General features: G+C 40.0%; 1 protein-coding gene across 1 annotated transcript in view; it reads right to left on the bottom strand.

Moving 5' to 3' along the window:
• Positions 1-697: 697 nt before the first annotated feature.
• The window catches only part of LOC126355014 (heat shock 70 kDa protein 4), a 65,701-nt gene continuing 39,193 nt past the window's right edge, over positions 698-27,205 (bottom strand). The window contains exons 10-13 of the mRNA XM_050005154.1: positions 24,807-24,947; positions 24,411-24,650; positions 3,145-3,426; positions 698-3,031 (exon numbers count right to left, since the gene is read on the bottom strand). Coding sequence (XP_049861111.1) covers positions 2,870-3,031; positions 3,145-3,426; positions 24,411-24,650; positions 24,807-24,947 — 825 coding nt within the window. The 3' untranslated portion in view covers positions 698-2,869. The remainder of the gene's footprint in view (positions 3,032-3,144; positions 3,427-24,410; positions 24,651-24,806; positions 24,948-27,205) is intronic.

Genomic DNA, 27,205 nt, shown 5'->3' on the forward strand with positions numbered 1-27,205 from the left:
GGTGATCACCTAAAGGTAACTAATAATACTGACAAATTTATAACGGCAATGAGAAAAAAGTCAATGTTAAAGGAGGATTCCACATTCGTAAATTACTATGGCATCTACAACATATATATCACAAAGATATTTTAAAACTACTGAAAGTTGCCACAGAAGAAAATAACCACATGGTTAAGTTGATAGGGCTGTTAATTTCTTATCGTTGCAAAATTTGCAGTGAAAGTACTTCATGCTAGACACAGTGTGGAAAAAATGGGGCAGTTTGAATTCTGGAAAGCAAAATTCGGCATCTGTGGAAGAAGTAGCTTTCACTTGGCGATCTGGCATGTGTTTCTGCAATTACTGATGACACAATCCTCATCAAAATACTTTTTATATATATATAAAAAAAAGAAACAAAGGTTATCAAGGATCATTGTCCGATTCCTGCCCCAAATATTCAAACAGATTAACTTCGTCTTGCAACCTCTGTCTTCTCAACTGAGCCAAGTTTGATGCTTTCTATTGATTTCATAGTTTTGTAAAACAAAGATGCTGGCAGATCAATGAATGCTTCATTGTTAAACTGCACTCTGTTTCATTCATTTCTAAGAATAGCTGTCTAACTACAGATTCTTTTCCAAGCCCAAGGCAGCTAGATCTTCATCTATAGATACACAAGGTTCCACACAACCACCAATAAGAACAGTACAACCCCCATAAATTTCAGTTTATTACCTCACAGCACAAATGTTTTCAATGGCAAGTTTTATTAACTGCACTGTGATAATTTCTTTCTTTCATTTTCACATAACACAACTAACTGTACACACATTTGCTTAACTTTTTTGTCATAAAGGTATCAACCAAATTACTTCAGAACCTACAATGAGTTACAGGCAAATGTAAGCTGGCACATCATCTACTTTAAGATAGCAACAGCTTGGGAGGCAAAATACATAGTCCATCCACAAAGTTCCAAGACTTATTTTATTCCTGATCTGTAAGCAACACCAGAGCAGTAATTATAGAGGCAGCATTAGCTCTAAGCTGAACAATGGTTGTTTGTTTGACCAACAGTTGTTTGACCAGTCAGTTGCGAGCAGGCAGTGTTAGACAGTGGACATTTGGCTGTATTACACAACAAATCTCAACAGAGCAACCCTTTTACATCAAGTGTTCAAGACATTCTCTAGAAATGTTCTGAAAAAGAGTAAAGTGCATGTAGAGTTTGTCACACACACCTTGACTCCCAAACAAAAATGATACGTGGATGTCTGCCATGATTTGATTGGAATAAAAAATGCAGACCTCGTGTGTGACTAGACTTGGTGTTATCAATACGAACCTACCAAAAAATGACAAGGTGCACAAATTCACATGAAGGAGACACTTATGATGAACGACATTCAAACTGATGTGAGGCACAAGCTGAACAATATCAAACTTGTAATCTGTTGGTAGAAATCACAGCAGGCTTTTACATGTTACTTTTCTTTTACTTCATTAGAGTTTACTGTATCTTTAACAGGACTACCACAGAGACCACAAATATGCCAAATATGAAAGTTATAGGTGGATCTCATAACTTTATGAAAGTGGAGGGCTTCATGTTTGAGTAAGAAATGAGTACGAAGCCGTGAACAGGAAGCCAAAGACACACATATCTTAAGTTTTGGAAGACTCACTTCCAAATCTTCACTCCTAGGTGGAGAAATAAATAAGGAAAATGCAATGAATCAGCTTCTGCACTTGGCTTGAAATACAGAACCTACAGCAAAAGGGGACACTAGGAGTTCCACGATTTCTTAAGTGACAAGGTTTGAGAGATCCATTCATTTTCAACAGAATCAAACGTGACCTAGTCCTAAAGGAAAACAACTCTTTCTAATTGTTACAGACATTTTGATTCTCCATTCTTCACAAAAATGTAATTACTCTTTCCCAGCTGGGTTAATCTTGTTGCTAACTGCCTTCTTATATCTTTTTCCCTTGACCTTAGCCCTCTGAACCCTTACCTTCATTATTTACTGTCCATAGACCCAATCAAAGATGTTGAACCCATCTTTTCACAAAATCGATATCCTGAAACTATGTTCAAAGCTGCCAATAAACCATCTTTTCAGATCTGTTTTTGAATTGAATACTTCAAAAAGGAGATTTGCTGGAAATTGAATATACGACTCAGCAGTAGGTAATAGAACAAACAAAAAACACATTTACAACAAATTTCACTGCAATTTATTATAATATTTAAATGCATTATGTTCAGTTTGCTCAGATGCAGTAACTTATTAGATAAAATCAAACAGTTTCTAAAGTTTTATGCACCTGGTTTAAGTGGTAGGCCTCCTACTACACAGAAAAAATGAAGTGGCTTAAGGAACAATGGGAAGAAAGCAATTGGATAGCTTCAGTTGCATGCGAAACATATGCAAACAGCCGAACTGCACAAACACAGATGGACACTCTTTATGTTTACAAAAAAACATTTATGAGACGTCTTCAGAACAATTAACATTCTTGCAGGAATAATGTGCAACAATACTGACTTCATATACAAGGGCACCAGTTGTTGTATTAACAGGTACCCTGAATTGGAGCAATGACTTCTTTACAGCAATTCACAGGAACAACACACGTAATGTGATATTTAAATTCCTGAAGATGTTAGGAGCCGACACAATGTGAAACTACTGTCAAGCGTGCAACTGCATCAGCAGCTGTGTCAGTTTGTTATGTTTAACCTCTCGCATTTCTTAACAGTCACCAACATATTCACCTTGACAACTTTATTGCATTAACTCACTGCAATAATAAATAAAGTTATCAGTTTTAAATGAACGCGTCATATTTAATGCCATGTTAGAATGCAATCTATTGCAATTTATTCTACATCCATCTTTTCCTCCGTCTGCTCATTCTGGGAATTTGTTTTCGAACTATCACCCTGAGCATCTTTGGTTTCACCCTCTTTATTCTGTTGCGGCGGCGGCTCCACTTTGGGTTTTGGTTTGTTCAGTACCGGACTTACAGCACTGTCAAAAGCCTGCAAGGAAATAAAAGTGATACTTTAAATATGGATTACACTCGTATGTGGAAAAACAACATTAAACCATTTTTATTTATTTATTATGTTATGAATTTGAAATGACTTTTTACCTGCTTCTCTTGCCTAATCTGTGCAACAGTAATTGGTGGATTTTGAGTACGTGGTGTTGAAGCCAGTTGGGACCTCTTCTCCTCTAACCATCTGTGGCACTGTTCAACTTTCTGCTCAACCTGCTGCATATCAGCTTCCGCCAAATGGTTATATCGCTCTTCTCCAGCTCGCCACTGATCTACTGCCTTCCGAGTTAACTGAAGGGCCGCTCCAAATTCCTCTAGTACCCAAGAGCGCTGTTCGAATTCCTGACGCCTCATCTTTATGGGCTCACCCAGAGTCTAGTTAGAAAAAAAAAGAAAAATTATATTTAGGAATCAATAGTAAAATTATCATAGGACTGAAACAATGAGACGAAAAACCATTAGTCAATCAGTGGTAAATAGATGAACAAACTTCTTTTAAATGCTTACTGAAAACAGTAGGGCATAAAGAAGTATGGGAACTACCTAACTCTTCAGAATAAGTTTATTTCACCACAGGCAAGAACAAATATGAAGAAAGCAAAAAAACTATGTAACTTAACAAATAGAGTGGCAAAACTTCTGCAAGTTCTTCAATCAAAATTCAAAACTTTGCGGGAAAGGGGAGGGGCGGGGCGGGATTTAAATATGCTTTATCTCAGGTTAGTAAATTGCTGAAATGTCTGTAGCACGATCCCCGAGTTACTCTCTGAAATAAACAGTAGCAATGCCAATATTGTATTAGGTACCGAAAGCTGGTTGAAAACAGACATAATAAGCAGGGAAATTTGGAACTCTGACTGGACAATGTTTAGGAAGGATAGGACTGATGCTATGGGAGGCGGTGCGTTCATAGCAGTTACAAGCTGTTTAAACGCAGCTGAGATCAACACTGGGTCAGACTGTGAAAAGCTGTCAATCAGACAAGGCTTGACCATTGTATTAGGATGTTTTTATAGACCACCAGCAACCGCAACAAACATCACAGAATGTTTCAGGGAAAGTCTTGAGTATATAGGAAGTAAATATCCAAATTATCCATTAGTTATAGGTGGAGAGTTTATTCTGGCATCCATTGACTGTGAAAATTACACATTTATCACAGGGGGCAGAAGCAAAGATTCGTGTGAAGTTATTCTAGCAGCGGTCTCAACATACAACCTTGAGCAATTGGTTAGAAAACCAACTCGAGATGCGAACATATTAGATATCTTGGTGACAAACACACCGTATCTTTTTTGAGAAGTTAATCTAGAAGAAAGTATTAGCGACCACAATGTCGTTGTGGCTTCTATGTCAATAAAAGTATTAATGAATATCTTCATAGTCAGCTCCAAGCATTTTCCGCAGGACACAAAGATATCGAGTTCTTTGGTCGGAATTTAAAGGTATTGTCCACCATGTGCTAGAGAAGTATGTGCCTAGCAAAAACATAGGGGAGGGAAAGGATCCACCTTGGTACAACAAACATATTATGAAGTTGCTGAGAAAGCAGAGAATTTTGCACAGTTGTTTTAAATGTAGTCACTGCCCCGCTGACAAACAGAAATTATGTGAACTGAAAGCAGCTGTCAGAAGGACAGTGAGATATTCTTATAACAAATTTGAAAGCAATATTTTATCTGCAGATTCTAAAAATAACCCAAAAAATTTTGGTTGTACATAAAATCTATGAACTCTACAAGTAATTCAATACCTTCTCTTGCTGACAGTATGGGTAATGTAACTGATGATGATAAACGGAAGGCCAAAATTCTAAACCTAGCTTTCAAAAACTCTTCTACGGTAGATGACTGCAGCACCATTCCCCCTTTCCACTATTGAACAAATGCAAGGATGGCTGACATATGTTCAGTGCATCTGGGATTGTGAAACAGTTAAGATCCTTAAGACGCCAGGAAGGCATCTGGCCCAGATGGTATCCCCCTAAGATTATATGGTGACCATGTTATAAATATACCACCATTCTTATCCATCATTTATCAAAGGTAATTGGAACAGCGGAAAGTTCCATGGGACTGGAATAAAGCCCAGGTCACAGCAAGCTATAAAAAGTCTAGAAAATCAGATGCACATAATTACTGGCCAATTTCACAGACATCGATTTGTTGTAGAATCACGCAACGTATGTGTGTGCAGACACATTGACCTTTCTAGACTGAGAAACTCATCTGCAGAAACCAGCATGGTTTTAGGAAACAACGGTCACGCGAGACACAGCTGGCACTCTGTGCACGATATACAACAGGCTCGACTTTTGAAAGGCGTTTGACTTAGTTCCGCACTGTTGCTTGCTCCAAAAAGTGCGCGCTTACAGTCTATCCGATGACATATACAGTTGGATAGAAAGTTTTCTAACAGGCAGGGAGCAGTATGTTGTCCTGAATGGGGTGACTTCAACAGAAACAAACGTAGCTTCAGGTGTGCCCCAGGGCAGCGTAATAGGTCCGCTGCTTCTTACGATTTACATAAACGATTTGTTTCATGGTATTGCAACGGCATTAGACTGTTTGCCAATAATGCTGTAGTCTACAGGAAAGTAGCATATCACACAAAAGTTGTGAACAAATCAATGTGGATTTGCAGAAAATAAATGCATGGTGTAATGACTGGCAGTTATCTCTCATTATTAGTAAGTGTAACCTACTGCATATAACAAGGCAAAAATCCCCATTAATGTATGAGTACAAAATATATGCCCAGTCTTTGTAAATGGTAACATCCGTCAAGTATCTGGGTGTGACTATTCAATATGATCTCAAATGGAATGATCAGATTACACAAGTAACGGGTAAGGCGAACTCTGGATTGTGGTTTATTGGCAGAATACTGAAGTGATGCAGTCCTTCAACAAAGGAAATAGGTTACAATATATTAGTTCGTCCAGACTTAGAGTATTGTTTATCTGTATGGGACCCTTTCCAGTTGGGTCTGGTTCAAGAAATTGAGAAGGTCCAAAGAAGAAAGGCAAGATTTGTAATTGGTACATTTAGCGATCATGAGAGCGTTACAAATCTCAGAAAGTTTTAAGTGGCACACACTTGAAGATAGACAGCGTGCTAAATGGAAGGGGCTGCTCACTAAATTCCAGAATCCGATCTCCACTGAGTATCTAGAGCATATCTTATACCACGAACTTTCAAATCGCGCGATGATCACCATTCAAAGATAAGGGAAATTAGAGTTCGTACTGAGGTGTTCAGACAGTCATTTTTCCCTTGTGTGATCCGCGAGTGGAACAGAGGGAGGGGGGGAATATAACTTCTACACGAATTGTGCCCTCCGCCACACACCGCTTGGTGGCTAGCGGATTATATATGTAGATGGGAGGGGAAAGTTGGGGAAGGGTGGAGAGAATTGAAGTGACCACCTTTCACAGGATGGGGCTGGGAATAATCCTTAATTTTAAGTTGGTAACTTGAAGAAAGAAGGACAATGGAAGAATGGAGATGGGCTCCAAGGTCACAGTGGCTATGGGCATTTATGTTAGGTCTGCTGTGTGTTGCAGAAATGGCGTGGTGGAATGAACGATGTACTTTTGCTGTCAAAACCTACTTTCAAAAAACCAGTCTATAATTTGAATACAGCGAACTTATGCATACTGCATAGCGAACTCCTCTTTGAAACCTTATTTTCAACCAAAAACCGATTCTGTTGTGGGTAGAGAACTTTCATCAATGTGGCAGTTTTAGGGAAAAGAGTTTGAGCACAGAGACTGATGCAGCTCCTGAAAACAGCGAGCATATAAGGTCAGTGTCGTTGTTCCCTACACATTCTGCTCACAAGCACGCATCGTCCATGTCACTGTATAGCCATACTATGTGTCGGATTCTTCACAAAGTCCTTATTTTTCATCTATATAAAAAGACGATCAGTCAAGAACTGTCACAACATAACTACCAAAATTGATGACTCCCCTGTGAAGACTTTATTGAAAATGCTCAAGATGCACTTTCACATTTCTGGACGTGTTGTTAGGCGTAACTGGAGTTTTGTGAATCCTGGGGAAATTTATGAGACCCCCTCCCCAGTGATAAGATCACAGTTTGGTGTGCAGTCAGTGCTGAGGAAATCACTGGACTTTACTTTTTTAGGAGAACAACCATGCTGTTACCGTCAATAGTGGACAGTATGTGAACACGACCCACAACATTTTTGAATTGCAGCTTCACCAAATGCGTATGAGGCTTGTTTGGTTTTAGCAGGATGGTGCCATGACCTACACTGCTTGAAATTCGATGAATGTTTTGAGAGAAATCGTTGCCGATCATTTGATTTCACAGTTCGGCAACATTCCATGGCCTGCACACTTGCCCGATTTAAATCAATGTGACTTCTTTCTTTGGAATTATCTTAAAGCTGAAGTTTATAAACACCACCCAAATACCCAGGGGAGCCTTGAAGGGATGCTCCAAATAGTTATGCAGAACTTAAGAAACCGGCTGCAGCTGTGTATTGACAAGGGGCGCCGCTTGCACAATTTTACGTTCAAAACTTAATAAAGCCAAACTTCAACTGTATTTTATTGCAGTAATAAATGTTTTCTAGCATTTCCAGTGTTTCTTTTATTAACTTTTAGGGTTAGGGATCATTCCCTTACCCACCCTGTACCTACAGAAGTAACTGAGGGGTAATCCTGAAATTTTGCATGCAAAATCTCATCAATACAAGATCTTAGAAATAAAATTTCATTCTCCTACTGTTTTCTGGTAGTTTACAATCTGAGGGTAATGCTGATTTTTCTAAAAATACCAGGAATGGCTGCTTTTGGTGCACATATATATATAAATAAATAAAAAAAAGAGGAGAAGAAAGAGAGAGAGAGAGAGAGAGAGAGAGAGAGAGAGAGAGAGAGAGAGAGAGAGCCACCTGCAACTTTTTTAAACCACCTAAAAAACTAAATTTGGGTTTGCAATGCAAGCATATAATGTGCTAAAAACAAGGTGGAAGTGCATCGAAAATGGGCCCATATTCCACTGGTAAGCAAATTAAAGCTGATATTTTACTGCATTCTACAATTGTTTAGCACTTTTTTGGCACCTCTATAGCATACAGCTCAAAATTCTTTTTATAAAAAATGAGGTGGAATAAGGAATCCAATGAAAAATAGCTCTGTTTTGTGACTCAAATTATTAGAGGTAACCATATTTGAGAAGTACAATTTTTTGGGGCTTGTCTTATCAAAATTTGCTCCCAAACAATCCCATCACTGATGTCCAGCTGACAGAATAGTTTTTCTCAAAAAGTAACCACCATTGGTTAAGCCACCATGGACAAATACCAACACATTTATAAAACTTTTCATGTTTAAACTAGAGTTCCACATTAACTACAAACTATGCTAATACAAAATATGGTGTATTTTAAACCACAGTTAAACTAATACATCAACATCATTATACTTACTAATTATTTTCTGTAACACAGATACATTCCAAAAAATGACCGTAATATTATAGGGAACTACCTCAAAATTTACACAACATGACAGTGATTCAGAACCTGCTAGCTATTTATACAACACATGCTGTAGCTGTTTGGCAACATTTTTACTATCGCTATCTCCTTCTGCCTTGGTAATGCAGAGTCAAGTTGTTAAGTTTATAATCAGTTTGATTGTGTAGTTCTAGCAGAAAAACAGACAAATATGTCACAATGAGTCAAGATAAGAGAGATCCTTTTTTTTGAGTTATTCGGTCTTTATCTCAGTTCCTAGTCATCAAGACTTCTGTTACCGCCTTCCCCAGAGATTACTGAACAACTGTAGAACATAATAAAATGCCAGATTTTAGTACCAGAGTAATATGGACCCGTTTTCAATGCACCTCCATGTTGTCATTGTTTTTTAGTGCCTCATATGCTTGCATTGCAAAGTCAAATATAATTTTTAGGTGGTTTAGAACAAGATCTTTCTCATGAAAATTGTTTAAGAGTTTGCAGAAGACACTTTTTGTACAAGTGGGACAAAAACAGCGATTTTTGGGGCTTTTAGAAAAACTGATAATTTGTCCTCAATTTGTAAACTACTCGAAAGCATTAGGAGAGTCAAATTTTATAATACAAGACCTTGTATTGGTAACTTATTACGTGCAAGGCTTCAAGTGTATCCCGCAATTACTTCTGGAGGTATAAAAAGCTAAACTTCACATTTCTTGCAAGCAGTTTTTGGGGGCCGACTGATTCAAATCACCCAGGAATATTTTTATTATTATTTTGGTTAAAAAGAACACAAATAGTTGTAGACGATAGCCTACTTTTGTTTCTTCCAAGAATATATTACTGGAGATATTTTGTCTCAAATTTGCCGAAAACTTACAGGTGCACTGTTGATAGCTACACTACAGGGTCAAACAAATATGACTATATACTTGTAAGTACTGAATTAATAATTGTGGAACTCTACCAATGTTCATTGGGCACATGTCAATTGTTCATACACAATTTCATCACAATCTGTGATGGTTATTTGGGTACCTGATGTGGAAATATGAACTAATTGGCAAGAGAGGAGAAGCGGTGGCATCAGCAGCAACCAAGGTTGGAAGAAAAAAAAGTGTAAAATTGATTATGTTACCAAGTGTTCGCTAGCTTACTGATGAAATGGGTGATAATACAAATAAGAGTTCTATAATGAATGATATGAAGGCAGAACATAAGGTACAGTCAGAAGGATTTGTAGAACAAGGTATATGAAGTATGTGTAGCAACAACTATTCCTGTAAACAATAATAAAAGACTTAAATAGAATTTACTTAGTAAAAAGATAATAGGACCGAAGAAAAATCTACTCACCAAGTGGCAGCAGCACGCGCGCGCGCCCGCACGCACGCACGCACGCGCAACAGATTATAATTAGGCAAACTTTCAGAGCCAGTGGCTCCTTCTTCACGTAGAAGGGTTGAAGGGGAAGGAAGAAAAAAAAAAAAAAGTGTAAAATTGATTATTCAATGTCAAATTAACACACCTATTTTACCTCACCCTCTCAGATTTTGCTGAAAGTTGGTATGCTTATAGTAGCACTGAAACTAAGAAAAATACCAAATTTCAATTTTTTATCACAAACCATTCCCGAAATATGGCTATGTAAACTTTTCAAAAAAACAGCCAAAAATGTGTGAATGGACATTTTTTAATTGTCCTAGGAGCTGCCCTATTTGAGCTGGAGAACTGGGAAAGATGTCATTTTGCAGCATTTTGCATGCTCTTTCCAGGGATATACAACAAAACATAGCTTCTAATTAATAACCTTTTTCAATATTTTGATTAATTTTAGTTTTTTTTGTAAACAGTACATAATTGAAAATTTTCAAAATATTTCCGCAACTACTTCATACTACTGTAAATCACATGGCAAAATATAAATCTGGGAAGATAAGTTCATTGTTAAAAAAAAAAAAAAAAAAAAATAAAAATAAAAAAATAAAAATAAAAAAATAAAAATAATATTCCGGACTCTTGTTTTTCACTAACGGCCCTAGTTTGACCAAATTGACCTTTAACAAACAGGAACTCCTTTAAAATATACTGAAAGGTAAGTAAAAAATGTATTAGAAATATCAAAACCAAAACTAATCAGCATATTTTATAATTAAGTTGATTGCTTATTTTAATTTCATACAACTTCGCCAACAGTACATTAACCGATATAAGAAAAACAAGAAATTGAGCATTTAACTACAAACTGAAATAAATTATGAATAAGTACAAGCATTTACATAATAGATCTGGCCTATTATGTTGGGAATGGAAATATTAAACAAATTAAATATGTAATGCTTGTTTTTGAGTAACAGGTATCTGTACATAGCTAAATTTAACACAATAAGTACTAACAATAATTTTGAAACAACTTTCTATAAAATATACATTAACACTAACCTGAGACAAAAATTAAGTTTTGAGTTGAAATCAGTTTCCCAATAAATTGTCTTGGAACTTCACATATTACATTTTAATAAAGCTGACTGGGTTTGGTTTACATCACTTTCATTAAGAACTTATGTTCTCCCTGTCGGAGTAAATGGATTCACTTTTGTGAGAACATCCACAACTGACACCCACAGGACATCTGCATGTGCAGGATAAGAGAATGACTTAGCTGGTCCACATGAAGAAAAGTTATTTTCATTTCATCAAGTTCTTCGTTTTTTTCTAAAATGTACCCAAGCCACCAGTTTCTGCCATATACAGTGGTGACATAGCCTGATACATCTTGTAACTTCAGTTTGTCTGGTGATGTACTTCCCTCTCCCAACTCTGCGTATCACCTGAGAAGTATTTGACTATTAATTTTGATGTAGTGTTGGGAATGAAAGCGTGAAATTGCTGTGTTCCTTTGATTGTCAATGCCTCTTCAAGTCTGCTTTTTAAGGATATTTCTGAAGCAGCGTAGTCTTCTTGAGTGGAATATGCAAAATCAACATTTGTGATATTATCTACTGCCCACTCAAATAAATCTTGTGCGGTTTGGATCTGATTTTAGTATGGCCTTTGCAAACTTGCACGAGCTGCCAGTCTCCTTACTGTACCCCTACTCCATCACAAGGCCCTTTCCCATGTGCTGTGGCTGAAAAGTGCCACTCAGCTTTTATGTTGAAGGCAAAGGTTCGGGAAGTGTTCCTTATTTTTATACTGAGCAGCAGAACTGTCAGAATAATAGCGTATATTTTTTGGACTCTCTTGAAATTTATTTGTTAGATATGAAATTAGCTTCTTTTGAAAGGTGTAAACCACAGCTGTATTGTGCTCCAGGCAATCAGAAACAATGACAAAGCTCATATACTCAATTTTGTCTTCCTGTTTGTAATATATAACAAAAGGATGAATGGTAATCTGTTGTCTTGTCCAGTGGAAACTCTGAGCTTCACCCTGTAGAACTATACTATAATTTTCTGAAAAATCACATATGACAACAAATTCAGATTCCATCAGGTTTGCTCTTGTGAAGTTAAGGAATGTTCGTTGTTGCTTGGCAATGAAGTCATGCCGAATCAAAGTAGACACCTTACTACAAAATAAATCTATGAATTCTTCAGAAGTTTTCTGAACAATTTCTAGATTACATCAGTCAACTGACATCCACTGTCGGAACTGAACTTGTTCAATTAAGTTTTAATGAAAAAGAGTCTCTTAAAATTTTACGTGTGACAGTTTCTCCTGGAGAGTATTCACAGTTTCCCATGTTGCAATCAACTGATGATGGGTTGCAAAGCATTTTTGCAATGCACTGCTTATAATTGTTTAAACTGCTGTTTGTTACTGTATTTAGTTTGGCATTTTCCATCATTAATTTTATGTTTTGGTGAGTTGTGCACATGCAGACAGTGTGTGTGCCACTCCGGCCAGCTAATACACAATGTTTTGTGTCTCAACTCAGCAAATTTAGAGAAACCTATTTTTATGTTAGGAAACTTGCCCTTAAAATGCTTGTAAGCTTCTTTAAGGTTACCCAAAATAAGTCTTTTTGATATTTTTGTTTTATTTCCACTCGTTTCTGTGACTGTCACACAATCTGGCACTGCCCTGCTAACTTCATCATTTTCAATAAAAGAATGTACAGTTTTGCCAGTTTCCGTTGGTAAACACTTCCCTGGTTTTGGGTTTGGACCTTCCATGAATCCTTTCCCTTTCAAAATTTTTTTTGGACTGCCGAACCATGTAATTAGGAGCATTAAATTCCCTCATTATTTTCCTGACACTCCACTTTTCAGGTAAACTTGTAAGAATCATAATATTTTTGCTCTACTTATAGAATTTTTAAAGTTTCTTTTTAAGATTTTCAAGACTGGATTCATCAGTATCTGACAAAGAAGTTTCGGAAGCAACAAAAAGTTCACGTGTCATTGATGAGATTTTCTTCGCTTTTGATTTGACGTAATGCCTAGATGTTAAGTTTTCTCTTGTCAATTGGGGACTCACCTAGTTCTTGAAGTGTTGTGTTAAATGTTTTAACAGCTACTGCAGTTGGAGTGAAGTCAGGGTCTTGGTCTCAGATGATTATCTCTGTTCCAGAAGATTCTTCAAATACTTTCATCACTGATGGGCTCTGGTGTATTTTTCAATTTGGTTACATCTTTCCTACATTTATCACAAATCTTGGCACCACTTGGTATTTGAGGAAATAATTTGGGCATCCATGTTGTGACATTTTTCAGTTTCTTTCTGTCTCTAATAAAATGATTTGACTTCTTCAATGGATTACAACACTGCACTCTTACAGCACTGCACTTTTCACTTGGTTCCATATTTATCCAAAAACCACTTCTAAATTGTCCTTCAATGTATAAATTTACTTGAAAATGAACTATTAAATATAATAGATACAGACTGGTCAACATAGAGGTAACAATTGATTTGCACTAAAACCAGTGCACAATAATGCTGTAGGCACACAAAGCCTTAGAAGGTAACAATGCAGGCTACATCATCTCAACAATGGCTCCAGTCTGAATTATTGTACAGACATCTAGGCCTATGTATACGGTCCTCTACTGACGCACTACCTTAAAGGTCAGTTTGGTCAAACTAGGGCCATTAACGAAAAACAAGAGTCCAGAATAAATTTTTTTTTAACAATGAACCCATCATCAGTCCAAATTTATATTTTGCCATGTGATTTACAATAGTATGAAGTAGTTATGGAAATATTTTGAAAATTTTCAATTATGTATTTTTGTAAAAAAAAATAAAATTAAATCAAAATATTGAAAAACATTATTAATTAGAAGCTATGTTTTTTGTCTATTACTGGAAAGAGCATGAAAAATGCTGCAAAATGACACCTTTACCAGTTCTCTAACTCAATTAGGGCAGCTCCTAGGGCAAAAGTCTGTTCACACATTTTTGGCCAGTTTTTGAAAAGTTTACATGACCATATTTCAGGAATGGTTTGAGGTAAAAAATTGAAATTTGGTATTTTTCTTAGATTTTGCTGAAAGTTTATATACTTATAGTGGGTCCTGAAACTAAGGTGAGGTAAAATTTTTATTTAAAGTGTGTTGATTTGACAAAGAATGAGTGGGGTGAAGGAAAAAGACTAAGGAGATCTAGGAAAAGGGGTAGATTTTGGGGAAGTCACCCAGTCTGGGGAGACTTACTGGAGAGAATGAGAAGGAAAGACTGATTAACGACGACTGCATCTGACGAGATTTGAAAACCTGAGAGGTTAAAGGTGGAAGACAAGGTCATATGCAAGACAGATATTACTGCTTAAACATCATGCACGAGTTAAAAGGTAACTGCATTGTACGTAATAGAGGTGTGAGGCGAGGCAGCAAAAAATACAGGTAAAAATGAAAGATGTAGAAAACTAAAATGGAGTGGAGAAAGGAGTAATTACTGTCAAGAAATGCTGAGGGGGAGAAATTAATGTAAATTAAGGTCAGTTTGGTGGTGAGAACCAAGGACACATTGTAGCGCCACTTCCCACCTGCAAAGTTCTGAGAAATTGGTGTCTAGGGAAAGAATCCAGATGCCGTGTTTGGTGAAACAGGCACCGAGGTAACTAACTGTCATGTTTTACACCAAGCTCTGCAACAGGATATTGTGTGTTGCCAGTATAATCTTCTGCCTGTGCCCATTCATTCTAACTGTTAATTCAGTGATAGTCATGCCAATGTAAAAGAACAAACAGTGTTTACATAACAGCTGGTATATGATGTGTCGTTTTACAGGTGGCTCTCCCAACACCAGTATATGTTTTGCCAGTTACAGGACTGGTAAAGGTAGTAGTAGGAGGGTGAACAGGGCAAGTCTTGCAGCTAGGAGGATGGTCACAGGGGTAGGAGTCATAGGGTAGGGAAATGGGTGTAGAAGGAGCATAGGGTCTGACAAGAATATTGTGGAGATTGGGAGGGTGACAAAAACTATTCTCTACGTATAGTAGGCAAAATCTTTGACAGAATAAAACTCATTTCAGGGCATGATTTTAAGAAGTCGTGGCCTTGTAATCACTCGCTAAGCTCAAAGTCCATTGTACATTAAAATGTTTACTTCAATCACTGACTTTGTGCGGGACAACAAATGCTAACATAATTTATAGAGCATGGCAGCCAAAGTCATTTCAATGCTATGTGTACCAAATTTTACGAAAAATTCTTTTAGTTTTGATTCAGTAATGATCAAAATTTGTGTACAAGTAATAGATCTCTTTCAGCTGAAAAACAATGTAAATGTTGGCATCAGGGTGGCCGAGATGGAGATTCAGCACCACGAAGTAAGAAGAACAGAGATTGACATTTTATACACTGCCACATGTCCACTATAGTTCACCTTGTAGTAGTAGTAGTAGTAGTAGTAGTAGCCAAACTACAAGGTCATTGGCTCCTTAATCTCTTGTGTGTCAAGCTGTGAATACTTCCCATGAGTGGAAGACAATTCTCAATGGACTCTACTGTATCCGAGAATCGAGGAAGCCCAGAGATGGAAGCAAGAAGAAGTGAGATGGGTAAAAGCTTGAAGATGGGTGATCAGCCCATCCAGAAAGCAGCTAGAGGCCCCTGGGACACTTTATAGGACTGAAGACAAACCCTCTGCGTCCAAATAGTGCTTTCACATCCTCCATTACCACATGAAAACTAGCTACACGGATAAATAAAATCTCAGGAAAGATAACAATGGTGATGAGTCTGTCAGCCAATGACAGATGTAAATGAATAAGAAGAATTAAAAAGATGATGGGAAGGGCAGAAGTCAGACCAGACCACTGAGCAAGGGCAGCCATGGGCCTCTTGGGCCGTCGCAGTCAATGGGGCATCCCTCCAACCCCTGTCAGCCAATGTGGCTAATATGCCCTGTGTCAGAGAGAGAGAGTAGTAAAACTCACTTTCACAGTTAACATCTAACAGTTCAGTGGGTTGTGGGGAACAGACAGACACCAAACAAACAATGGGGGTGGATCCTCACATCTGAGGATGAGGCCATTGGAAAGCCAAATGTGGACAATGTGAAGCCAATACAGGGCAGTAGATTCCCTGGTAGAAGCATGAAGGGAAGACTGCCATACGGTCATGGTCTCCTTTATTTAGAGAAAACAGATCACACCTTTCTGCATTGCAAGCCTCCAACAATTCTCAGCATAGAGTCGAATGAAGTTCCGGTTTCAGTATCCCCATCTCCAAAGTCAGAATCTTGGTAACCAATTTGGCCAATTGGTCAGCATGTTCATTCCCTGGGATCCCAAAGACAACTGACCATCCAGCACAGTAGAGGTCACACAGGAGATCCTGGATAGTCGCAACCAATGGGCGTAAGAGATAGCACTGGTTGACAGCCTGAAGACTACTCAAGGAGTCACTGCTTAATAAGAACTACTTGACAGGGCAAGAATAAAGGTGGCTGAGGGTTTGAGCAAAGACCACCAATTCTGCAGTGAATACACAGCATCTGTTCAGCAGGGAGCATAGTTCACTGCATCTTGGATGTGTGCTGGCAAAACTGATTCATCCGTCGATCATAGAGGAACAGAGGATGAGATACACACCATAGAGGCACTTGCGATTTCTCCCTGACAAGTGACAGCGGGGGATAGGCGGAGTTCAGAGCAAGAACTCAGCACGTGAACTGCAATTGTGACTCCAGACTTTGGCCCCTTTTGTGGCACGTAGATCTCCCTACTAGGATAAAGGACACTGTAGTTTGGGTGCTTAGGGCAGCAGCAAATATGTGTATTGCATAACTGAGCAGCAGTTGCTGGAACTTTAACTGTAGGGGGAGAGAAGCCAGGCTCTGCGAGTACAGCCACACATTGCTATCCACCCTATCCAAAAGCTCATTTATGTAGATAGAAAACCAACAGCGGACCTACCACACTTCCCTGGGGCAATCCAGATGATACCCTCACCATCGAGGACAACGTACCGGGTTCTATTACTTAATAAGTCTTCGAGCCACTCACATACTTGGGAACCAATCCCATATGCTTGTTAGGAGTTTGCAGTGGGGCAGAAGGTAGAGCGATACCAACATGAACCCATGCTGATAGGAACCAAGTAGATGCCTGGATTCTAAATCCAGACAAGGCAGAAGTTGACATATCGCTCCAAAGTCTTCCCATCCAGCTAATGAGAGCAACAATACAGTAATTGCTTGGGCATGTACAGTCTTCTCCAGGTTTTAAAGCAGGAATTAAAATTACCTCACACCACAATTGAATAAGTGACTAGGTACCCAAATGACATTAAAAAGTGCGAGGAGGATATCTTTGTTTCACCTCATGAGGCACCACAGCATACTGTAACGGATCCTGTTGTGACCAGGGGATGTGCCATGAGCCACGGAATGCAGCTCCCACATGGAAAAATGGGCAGTTTTAATCTTCATCAGATGTGGACCAGAAGTCCAAACTACACCTCTCAGCAATTGCTATCGGAAGCTGGAAACCTGGATCCTGACTGGCTGTTGCAGTAACAAGAGAATAAGCCAGATAATCTGCAACACATTAAAATGTCCACACATGTACGGAATAGAAGGCCACCAAGACAAACAAATGCAAAGAAAGCATGACAGAATTAAAATGGAGGGAGGTGGTGACCTCAGAGAGAAGGCTAAATGATCACACTTATGCTAAAAAAAACCTTCATGAATAAAACATAAAACTTAATCTGCTGTTGAGGCATTGTCATCCAACACAAAAGGTAGGGTGCTGGGAAGGTTAAAAGTAGGCCGAAGAGCAACTGAAAGCGTGCAGTCCAGCAAGATGTGGAGGACAGTCGTATGTGAGCGACAGTGACACTGAGGTGGGTACTCGTGACGGAGGAGGTAGCCATGTGTTAGCCACATATGGCCAATTCAGAGCCAGCAGAGAACCGCAGAGTCCCTGCGGGAGGTCTGCATGGAGGTCTTCCACACATTCGTAGTCTCCTTAAGGGCATGCAGTTCGTTGTGCATACTGAGATTATGCCATTCCATCTCCCAAAGCTGAAAAAACCGTGCGGGGTAATAATGATTGCAAGTCAGTTACAGGGATGCCGATCTCCAGAAGTAGTTCCTGTGTAGCCTGTGTGGCCAGCTTGTCGGCAAGTTCATTTCCTGGGATTCCGATGTGGCCTGGGGGTCCACACAAACACCACAGAACGACTGGACGGTTCCAGGGTACTGATGGACTCCTGGATGGTTGCTACCAAAGGATGGCAGGGGTAGCACTCGTTGATAGCTTGTAGACTGTGTAGACTGCTCAAGGAGTTAGTACAGGGAAGAAACGACTCTCCAGGACATGAGCGGATGCACTCAAGAGCACGAGACATGGCTGCCAGCTCTGTAGTGAAAACACTGCAGCCACCTGGCAAGGAGTGCTGTTCCATATGTCCCCCATGAACATACACGAAGCCAATGTGACCATCAGCCATTGAGCCATTAGTGTGAATCACTTTATGGTCCCGCTTCACATCAAGAATCGAGAGGCAGTGACAGCAAAGAGCTGCGGGTTTAACCGAGTCCTTACGACCCTGTGAAGGTCCAAGCGAAGCTTCGGCCTAGGTGTACACCATGGAGGTGCACGTGAATAGACCTCGAGCAGAGCTGATAAAGCCAAGGACTCCACTTCAGACAGAAGAGATTGGAAGCAAACTGCAATCTGACCTGGGTCTCTGATGTGGGAGATGAACCGTACTGGATGGGAAAAGGAGATGGTAATTCAGATGCTCAGGAGAACTACGAATGTGTGCAATGTAACTGGCAAGCAGTTGTGCATGCCTAACCTTCAATGGAGAGACTCCGTCCTCCACCAGGACGCTGGTCACTGGACTCATCCTAAAAGCTCCTGTTGCCAATTGAATGCCATAGTGGTTCACTGGCTTGAGTAAACACAATGCTGAGGACGCCGCGGAACCATAAACCAGACTCCCATAGTCAGGCAGGATTGAACAAGGGCTCTGTAGAGCTGCAGCAGTAACAGCGATCTGCTCCCCAGTTAGTGTTGCTCAGACAGTGCAGGGCATTGAGGTGCTGCAAGCACTTCTGCTTAAGCTGATGAAGATGAGGAAGCCACGTCAATCTGGGGTCTAAAACCAGTCCTAAGAATCGCTATGTCTCCACTACAGTGAGTGGATCATCATGAACGTAAAGTTCTGGTTCCGGATGAATGGTACGACACTGACAGAGTGCATGATGTGACTTTGGGGCTGCAAACTGGAAGCCGTGGGCTAGAGCCCATGACTGCACCTTGTGGATGGCTCCTTGTAGGTGCCACTTGGCAACACCAGTACTGGAGGAGCAGTATGAATTGTAGAAGTTGTCTGCATACAGAGAAGGTGACACTGACGGCCTGACAGCTGCTGCTGCTGCTAGACTGTTAATGGCCCCTAAAAATAGACACATTCAATACGGAACCCTGCGGGACCCCATTCTCCTGGATATGGGGGGAACTATGTGAGGCATCAACTTTTGACACTGAAAGTACAGAGCAATAGGAAATTTTCGACAAGAATCAGAAGCGGACCAGAGACCCAACTTGTATGGGTGTTGGAGCCTGGAAAAGGCTGTTCAGATGGTAGACTCGAGGGAAACTAGATTATCAATGGTAGAGCGATCCTGGCGAAAACCGACCTCGCATGGAGCCAGTAGGCCATGTGATTCCAGGACCCAACAACTGCGACTTACCACACATTCCAACAGCTTACAAAGAATGTTGGTGGGGCTGATAGCCATCCCCATCAAGTGGGTTTTTACCGGGTTTGAGCACTGTAATGATGGTGCTCTCCCGCCATTGTGATGGAAAAATTCCAACGCACCAGATCCGGTTGAAGATGAGGAGATGTTGCTCGTAGTCTGACGAGGGATGTTTAATCATCTGACTGTGGATCTGATCCGGCCCAGGAGCTGTGTCAGGGTACTGTGCAAGGACGCTAAGGAGTTCCCACTCTGTAAATGTAACATTATAGGGTTCACTGTGACGTTCAGAGAATGAGAGGGCTTTCCTTTCCATCTGCTGTTTGAGAATGCGAAATGCTGGGGGAGATAATTCTCTGACGTGGAAGCTCGAGCATAGTGCTCAGCAAATTGTTCGGCAATTGTGTTTTCATCGGCAGATAACACACCACTGATGTTAATGCCAGTAACACCTGTAGGGGTCTGGTACCCACAAACATGTCTGATCTTCATCCAAACTTGGGAAGGTGATGTTCGGCACCCAATGGTCATGACGTACCTCTCCCAGCACTCCTGTTTTCTTTTTATAAGCTGGCAAATGTGGGCATGGAGCTGTTTAAAAGTTATTAGGTGCTCTACGGAAGGGTGCCACTTATGTCACTGTAGAGCTTGCCGATGCTCTTTAATGGCCTCAGCAATTTCCAGTGATCACCAAGGTACTAACTTTCGCCAGGGGCACCCTAAAGAACAAGGGTGCGTGTTTTCTGCCGCAGAAATTATCATTCTAGGGACCTGCTCAAGTACCACATTGATGGTACCATGGAGGGGGGGGGGGGGGGATACTGCGATGACAGTAGAGGTCAAAGTTTCCCAGTCTGCCTTGTTTGAAGTCCATTTTGGTAGGCGTCTGGGGGAATGGCACTGGGGGAGTGACAGGAAGATGGGAAAGTGGTCACTACCACTAAGTCATCGTGGGCTCTCTGGTGGACAGATGGGAAAAGTTCTGGGCTGCAGAGGGATAAATCAATGGCTGAGTAAGTGCCATGAGCCAAATTGAAATGTGTGGGAGCCCAGAATTTAAGAGGCAAAGATCAAGTTGAGACAGTAAAGTTCCGACATCTCAACCTCGGCCAGTAAGCACAGCACCCAATAAGGGGTTATGGGTGTTAAAATCTCCCAAAAGTAGGAAAGGTTTAGAGGATCAATGAATCAGTGCAGGCAATGCATTCAAAGGTACTGCACCATCTGGAGGAAGATATATTTTGCAAACAGTTACTGCCTGTGTTGTCCATATCCTGACAGCCAGGGCTTCAAGACGGGTTTGAAGGGCCACAGGTTAACTGTATACTGAGTTCAGGTCATATACACAAACCCCACCTTATACTTTATATCTCTACAGTTCTTGGAATATCCGCTACAACCCTGTAGGACAGGGTCCCCATTGCCGGAAACCAGGTTTCCTGCAGAGCAATGCAGAAAGCAAATGTAAAGCTTAATAGTTGCCGTAGCTCAGCCAGGTGGTGGAAAAAAACCACAGCAATTCCACTGAAGGATGACTGGGAGGCTGGGAAGGTATGAAGCATGCAAGGAGGCAGGTTACGCCTCAGGGTCACCTGCTGCCACTGATTGTGTAGTTGTAGCCATTCCTATTGTGGATGAGTGATCAGTGAAATCCAGGTCCTCAGGGGACACTGAGATCTCCACCTCATCTGCAGATGCAGATCTGGTAGGGAGTGGTGGTGTTGGGGCCACTGGAGGGTCCTTTTTCTTAACAGACTTCTTTGTTTGCTTGCCCTCTTGCTTCTCTTTAGGGGCTTGTTGGGAGGTCTTCTCTGAAGCAGCTTTGGGCATGGAGGAAGACCGTGAAGCTCTTCACCCAGCAGCTTTTGGTTACAGACCTTTAGTTGAGTGAACGGCTGTGTATGACTGTTGCGTATGGATCTATTGTATCAGCATATTCTGAAAGGAACGTAATTGGTATACAGTGTGGCTCTGAAGACTTGCTTTTGTTAAGTGATTTAAGTTGCTTCATTACTCTTGAGGATATCTGATCCTACATTACTACTGTTGGTAGCTGTTCTTGATTTGAATTCTGGAAAATTTACTTCATCATCTTCACTGAAGGATTTTTGACGGCTATGTTTAGTACCTCTGCTTTTGGAACACTGTCGTTGATAGTATTTCCATTGCTATCATGCAGAGAAGGCACCGACTGTCTTGTCGCTAGCATACTTTACATACGACCATAATCTCTCGGTATTTTCTGCCAGGTTTCGAAACAAAGTTTCATTGTGTAAACTATTATACACATCTTGGATTTATATCTGCGTAAAATTCCAAGCTTCTGTAAAACATTGCCAATCTTTTAGATTTTGCATCCATTTAAATTTGAAGTATTTTTTCATTGTTTCTGCAATACTGTTCTCATCGTTTTTGTATACCAAGAAGGATCTGTTCTGTCATTCGTTATTGATTTGGTATATACCTCTCAAATGCTGCCGATACTATTTCTTTGAATTTAAGCCACATCTAATCTACACATATTGTTAATATGAAAGAAGTGGAGATTGTCTCTCAGGAACGTGTCAAGTGATTTTATCTGCTTTTTTGGATAGCTATATTTTTCATTTATTTTTAGATGATTTGGGGGCTACAATATTCAACCCCGCTATGACAACCCTGAGTTCACTGATCCCTGCTCAGGATTATATGTTGCTAAGAGGTCAAGTGTGTTTTCACAACAGTTTACTATTTGCATGGGCTCGTGAATTAACTGGAAGACACTTTGCAAAGAATGCACTTAGCACAATTTCAGATGACTTATGCGTACCTCCAGATTTGAACATGTATTATTGCCAACATATCAAGTGTAAATTAAAGTCACCACTAACTATAATTGTACGTGTCGGGCATGTCTTTAAACTGAACTCCAATTCTCTTTGAACCTTTCAGCAATTGTATCATCTGAATTGGGAGGCCAGTAAAATGATTCAATTATTTTTTATTTCAGTTGCCAAGAATTACCTCTGCCCATACTATCTCACAGGAACTAAATAATTAAATGTTGCGACAAGATAAACCACTTCTAAGAGCAACAAACACGCTACCACCAACTGCATTTAGCCTATCCTTTCGGAACACCATTAGCTTCTCTGCACAACTGCGCTTTTCTCCCACTTTGGCTAGTTTTCAGAGTGCCTATGACAATTTGAGCATTAGTGCTTTCCCAACACAGCTAAGACAGTTAAACCGATGGTACCTATACCTATGTTCTTCCTGTGTTTGGTTTGCACCCTTTGAGATTGAAATCCTTTTTTGCCCTCATTGTTGTACATGTAGAATGCAGCCAATCTTATTTCTTTCTTGGTCTCTTTATATGTGACGTGGTCAAGGGTCTTGTATTACTAAATTTTCTTTTCACGACTGAAAATGGTGCAGTCTAGTGAACAGGTGGAGTAGTGCTCCCCACAGATGACGCAGTAAGTGAAGGGGCATAAGCTGCATTTGTGTGTAACTGACTGCCACAATCCCTACAGACTGGGCTGGCATTGCAACACTAAGTCGTGTGTCAAAATCACATGCATTTGCAGCATCACACGGGATGATGAACGTACAGCTTGACAGCACAGCGATATACCACGACCTTGACCTCCTCAGGAATGAGTCGCCTTCAAAGGTGAAGATGAGGATTAAGGCTTGAGTATCCACTCGAGTTGTCATTTGGTCTCCACTGGACATGGACAAAATGCATACCTAGCAACTCTTCATCAGGCTGTAGAAGGAAATCTTGTTGGAAAAACAGACCCTGTACCATATTCAGACTTTTATGGGGGTTCTTGTGACAGGAACTTCACCTATCTTGTCACAGGTGAGCGATGCCCATGACTGGGTGGGGGAAGCCGTTTTAAACATAACGGAGTCACTTTTCATTTTTTAAATCACTGCCACTTCCCCAAATCTGTTCTCAAGATGTTCAACAAAGAAAAAAGGTTTTGTAATCAAAAAGAAGTCTGTGTCCGTCATAGAACCAACCAAGTATTGGGGGGGGGGGGGGGGGGAGTATTTCTTACCTTTCCTCTTAGAGCTCTATTCCTCCCACAGCATAACCAGGGAAAGGAAGGTTTTACAGCCATATCTCCCTGTATTGTAGTAAGTCAGAAGGAAGTTTAATTCACTTCATGTGTGAATTTCTGCCATGGTACCATCCACATCAAATGAGGGCTTTCCCCATGTGTTCCAAGCAGCCACAGCAGTGGCCAGTAAACTGTTGCCTGGAGTCCCCTTTGTCCCGGCTGTGACAGGCAAATAGCCCTTGGCTTACGTGGGGAGTTTCCAGCTCAGGCACCACCGTCACCACCACCCAACTGAATGGCTACTATCCTGAGTTTTGGACATAGTACTGTTGCAAGAAAGAAGAGTGCAAAGAGAGAAAGGCACACAGGTGAACTATACGCCACATTGGGCGACATTCCCTGCACAATCTGCACTTATGTAAAGTTCAGAAACAAATTATCGAGTGACATCAAAAAAAGGGGACCATATAATCAATAATTGAAAAGCTTAGAAGGCCAGAAGGTAAGAAATTGAGTGTACAAAACGCAAAGAATCCAAGCACCGTCGGCAACAAGTACAATGAGCCCCATGAGAACAGTCTCAGTAGTAGCACAGAAGTAAAACTTGAACTTTATTTCATATTCTAATTTGGTTTCCACACCTACCTTCAATGATGACAGCCTATCAACATAAACTTGTCTATTACAGTCCTCTCCCTCTTCATACAGCCAATTTTCAGTTTCGTCCAACTGCTGTGAAAGCGATGTTCTATCAGCATCATTAACGAAAGTTGCAAGTTCTTCATCACTGTTAAGTTTGCCTCTAAGATCATATACATATTCCTCTAAAGCATTGCGAGCATCAATACGTTCCTTCTCTTGCCTGTCACTTGCAATCATTTTGCACTGGAAATAAAAAAATAAATAAATAAAAACAAAAAATTACACAGTACAGTGTAATGTACAGTACCAGGCAAGTTCTCATGTTGAAAAGAAGTCCCTCAATCTTTAAACATTTACAATGAATTATTAGCTGCAAATAGAATAAGCTTCAATATTTACCTCTTGTTCAATGTAGTTATTCAGATCTAGTTGTGATATGCCATGAGTATAAGACTCTATAGGCAGATCGACTGTTTTCACTATCTTTTTCTTTTTTGATGCCTCTTTCTTCTCAGTATTTCCTTGTCCTTCTGCATCATCCTATGGAAGAGTTAAAATTCAGGTAAGCAAAAGAATCAAAGAATGTTAGTTACAATTTATTTGTTATATGAGCAAATTATGTTACTTTGTGTCCAAATTAAGTTAATGAAACTGAAGGGTAGAGGAGTACTTAACTTCAAATAAATTTAATAAAGGGTGAAGTAAACTTGCTGAACTGTCAACCTACAGTGTAAGGTGTACCCTTTAGCACTCACTCATGGTTTACAAAATTCACAATTGGGTACACACAATTAGGTTAGACTGCTGAGAAAACTGAACTGTTCAACTCATTCCCTTCCCTTCCTCTACTACTGACATTTTCGGTGAAAGGTAAACACAGCCACTATCTGACAAATTAGTTTGTTTCATTTCCCCTAAGGAGTTCTTCCATTCAGCAGATTATAGCAATAGTATTGTCCTTACAGTAGCAGTGATTTTTAATTCATCACTACTCATTAGCAAAAACCATAACTAAATCATTACAGTAGTTTCTGTGATTAGTTGAAAATACATACAGAAACCACAGCACGAGATCGTAATTTCAAAATTACAGAAGATGCATTCTTTCCCACTCTCAATAGTTACTTTAGTTACACACACACACACACACACACACACACACACACACACACACACACACACACAGAGGGTGAGAGTTGTATTAGGACAGGTCCAAAGTTGGCTGGTAGCAAAACGTAATGTATGAAAGTTCCTTTGGCAACAGCCAGTATTTGATGTTCAAAGTAGCCAATGGGGAGCTTATTGTATAAGATAAGAATTTATTCTGTTGCATTGATAGAACATGCTAACACAGGGAAATATACAGAGCACAGCAAAAAGGCGGAGGTCACTGAGGACGGCATTCTACCTAAAGCTGGCTAGGTTTCTTTTTAGGTCTGGGCATAAGACTAATTGGAAAGGTTTCTTTAGGCAATAATGAACTGCGAGACAGTTACACAATGCCAATTTTTTCTGGCTTCATGCTGACATGTTATGTTTCTCCATCACTAATCCAAGTGGGTTGTAGCTTGGAAGAAATTGTGGGGTAACTGGCCATGTTTAATAATAAAAGTGTATTACAGGATGGATTATTCTGTTTAAGTATTGTTCTAACAAGCATCACAACATAGCATATTCAGAAACTCAGCTTTAACAGCAATTCCATACTTATTAGGGGCTGGCATTGACACAGTATTCAAGGAAAACTCTCAGTTTTGCTTTTAGAGGAAGCACAGCACCAAAATTTTTAAACAACATTCACATCAACTTTATTAATGACTAGACAAAACAGTTACTTCTTGTGCAGAATGAAGTTTGTGTGTGTGTGTGTGTTGTGCGTGTGTGTGTGTGTGTGTGTGTGTTTTATGTGGATAGACACAGACACACAATTCAAGCTTTTGCAACCCACAGTTTCTTCATCAGGAAAGAGGGAAGGAGAAGGAAAGATGAAAGTATGTGGGTTTTAAGGAAGAGGGATAAGGAGTCATTCCAATCCCGGGAGCGGAAAGACTTACCTTAGGGGAGGGAGGGGGGGGGGGGGGGGGGACAGGCATACACTCACACACATGCACATATACAGACACAAGCAGACATTCGTCTGAGATTATATATGAGAGAGAGAGAGAGAGAGAGAGAGAGAGAGAGAGAGAGAGAGAGAAGCAGGTGTCAGAAGCCATCAATATATTTCATACAGCACAAGGAAATTGATTCTTCAATGTTCTGGAAACTATGCGAAGTCAGATGCACCAAACACCAACAGCAAAAAATTTCAAAGGTAATGAAACTGAAGACTCGTTAGCTTCTTACAGATGAGATACCCACCACTAACAAATGAATGGACTTAAGAAAGGTAACTGTATTATTATTTCATTCTTAACAGCAGAAGAATGAGGAAGACATGAACAACACTCAGACAAAACATCAAGACAGTTGGCAACTTACATAATGTCTAAGTGACAGGAGCAAAACAGCACAAGAAGAAATATTCAGTAGTCAGAAAACACAATAACTACTGAATATAACATCTACTGGCAGGATAGCTTAAAGGAAGGGAAAAACTGAAGCAGGGTAGTGGAAGTGTGTTACTAGAAAGTTTTGTTCTCTCAATGTTAATGGACTCTTGGCTTTCATGTAATTTGCTGTCTCACTTCAAAAATAGAAGAAAACCTTCAATCCCTGCCAGTAGTTCACAGAATTCTGCAGGAACATTCATTTTACCACCTCTGTCTCCATCAAATACTTGTGGGAGACTTAACTTT

The sequence above is a fragment of the Schistocerca gregaria genome, chromosome 3, assembly GCF_023897955.1.
Source record: "Schistocerca gregaria isolate iqSchGreg1 chromosome 3, iqSchGreg1.2, whole genome shotgun sequence".
NCBI classification, from domain to species: Eukaryota; Metazoa; Arthropoda; class Insecta; order Orthoptera; family Acrididae; genus Schistocerca; species Schistocerca gregaria.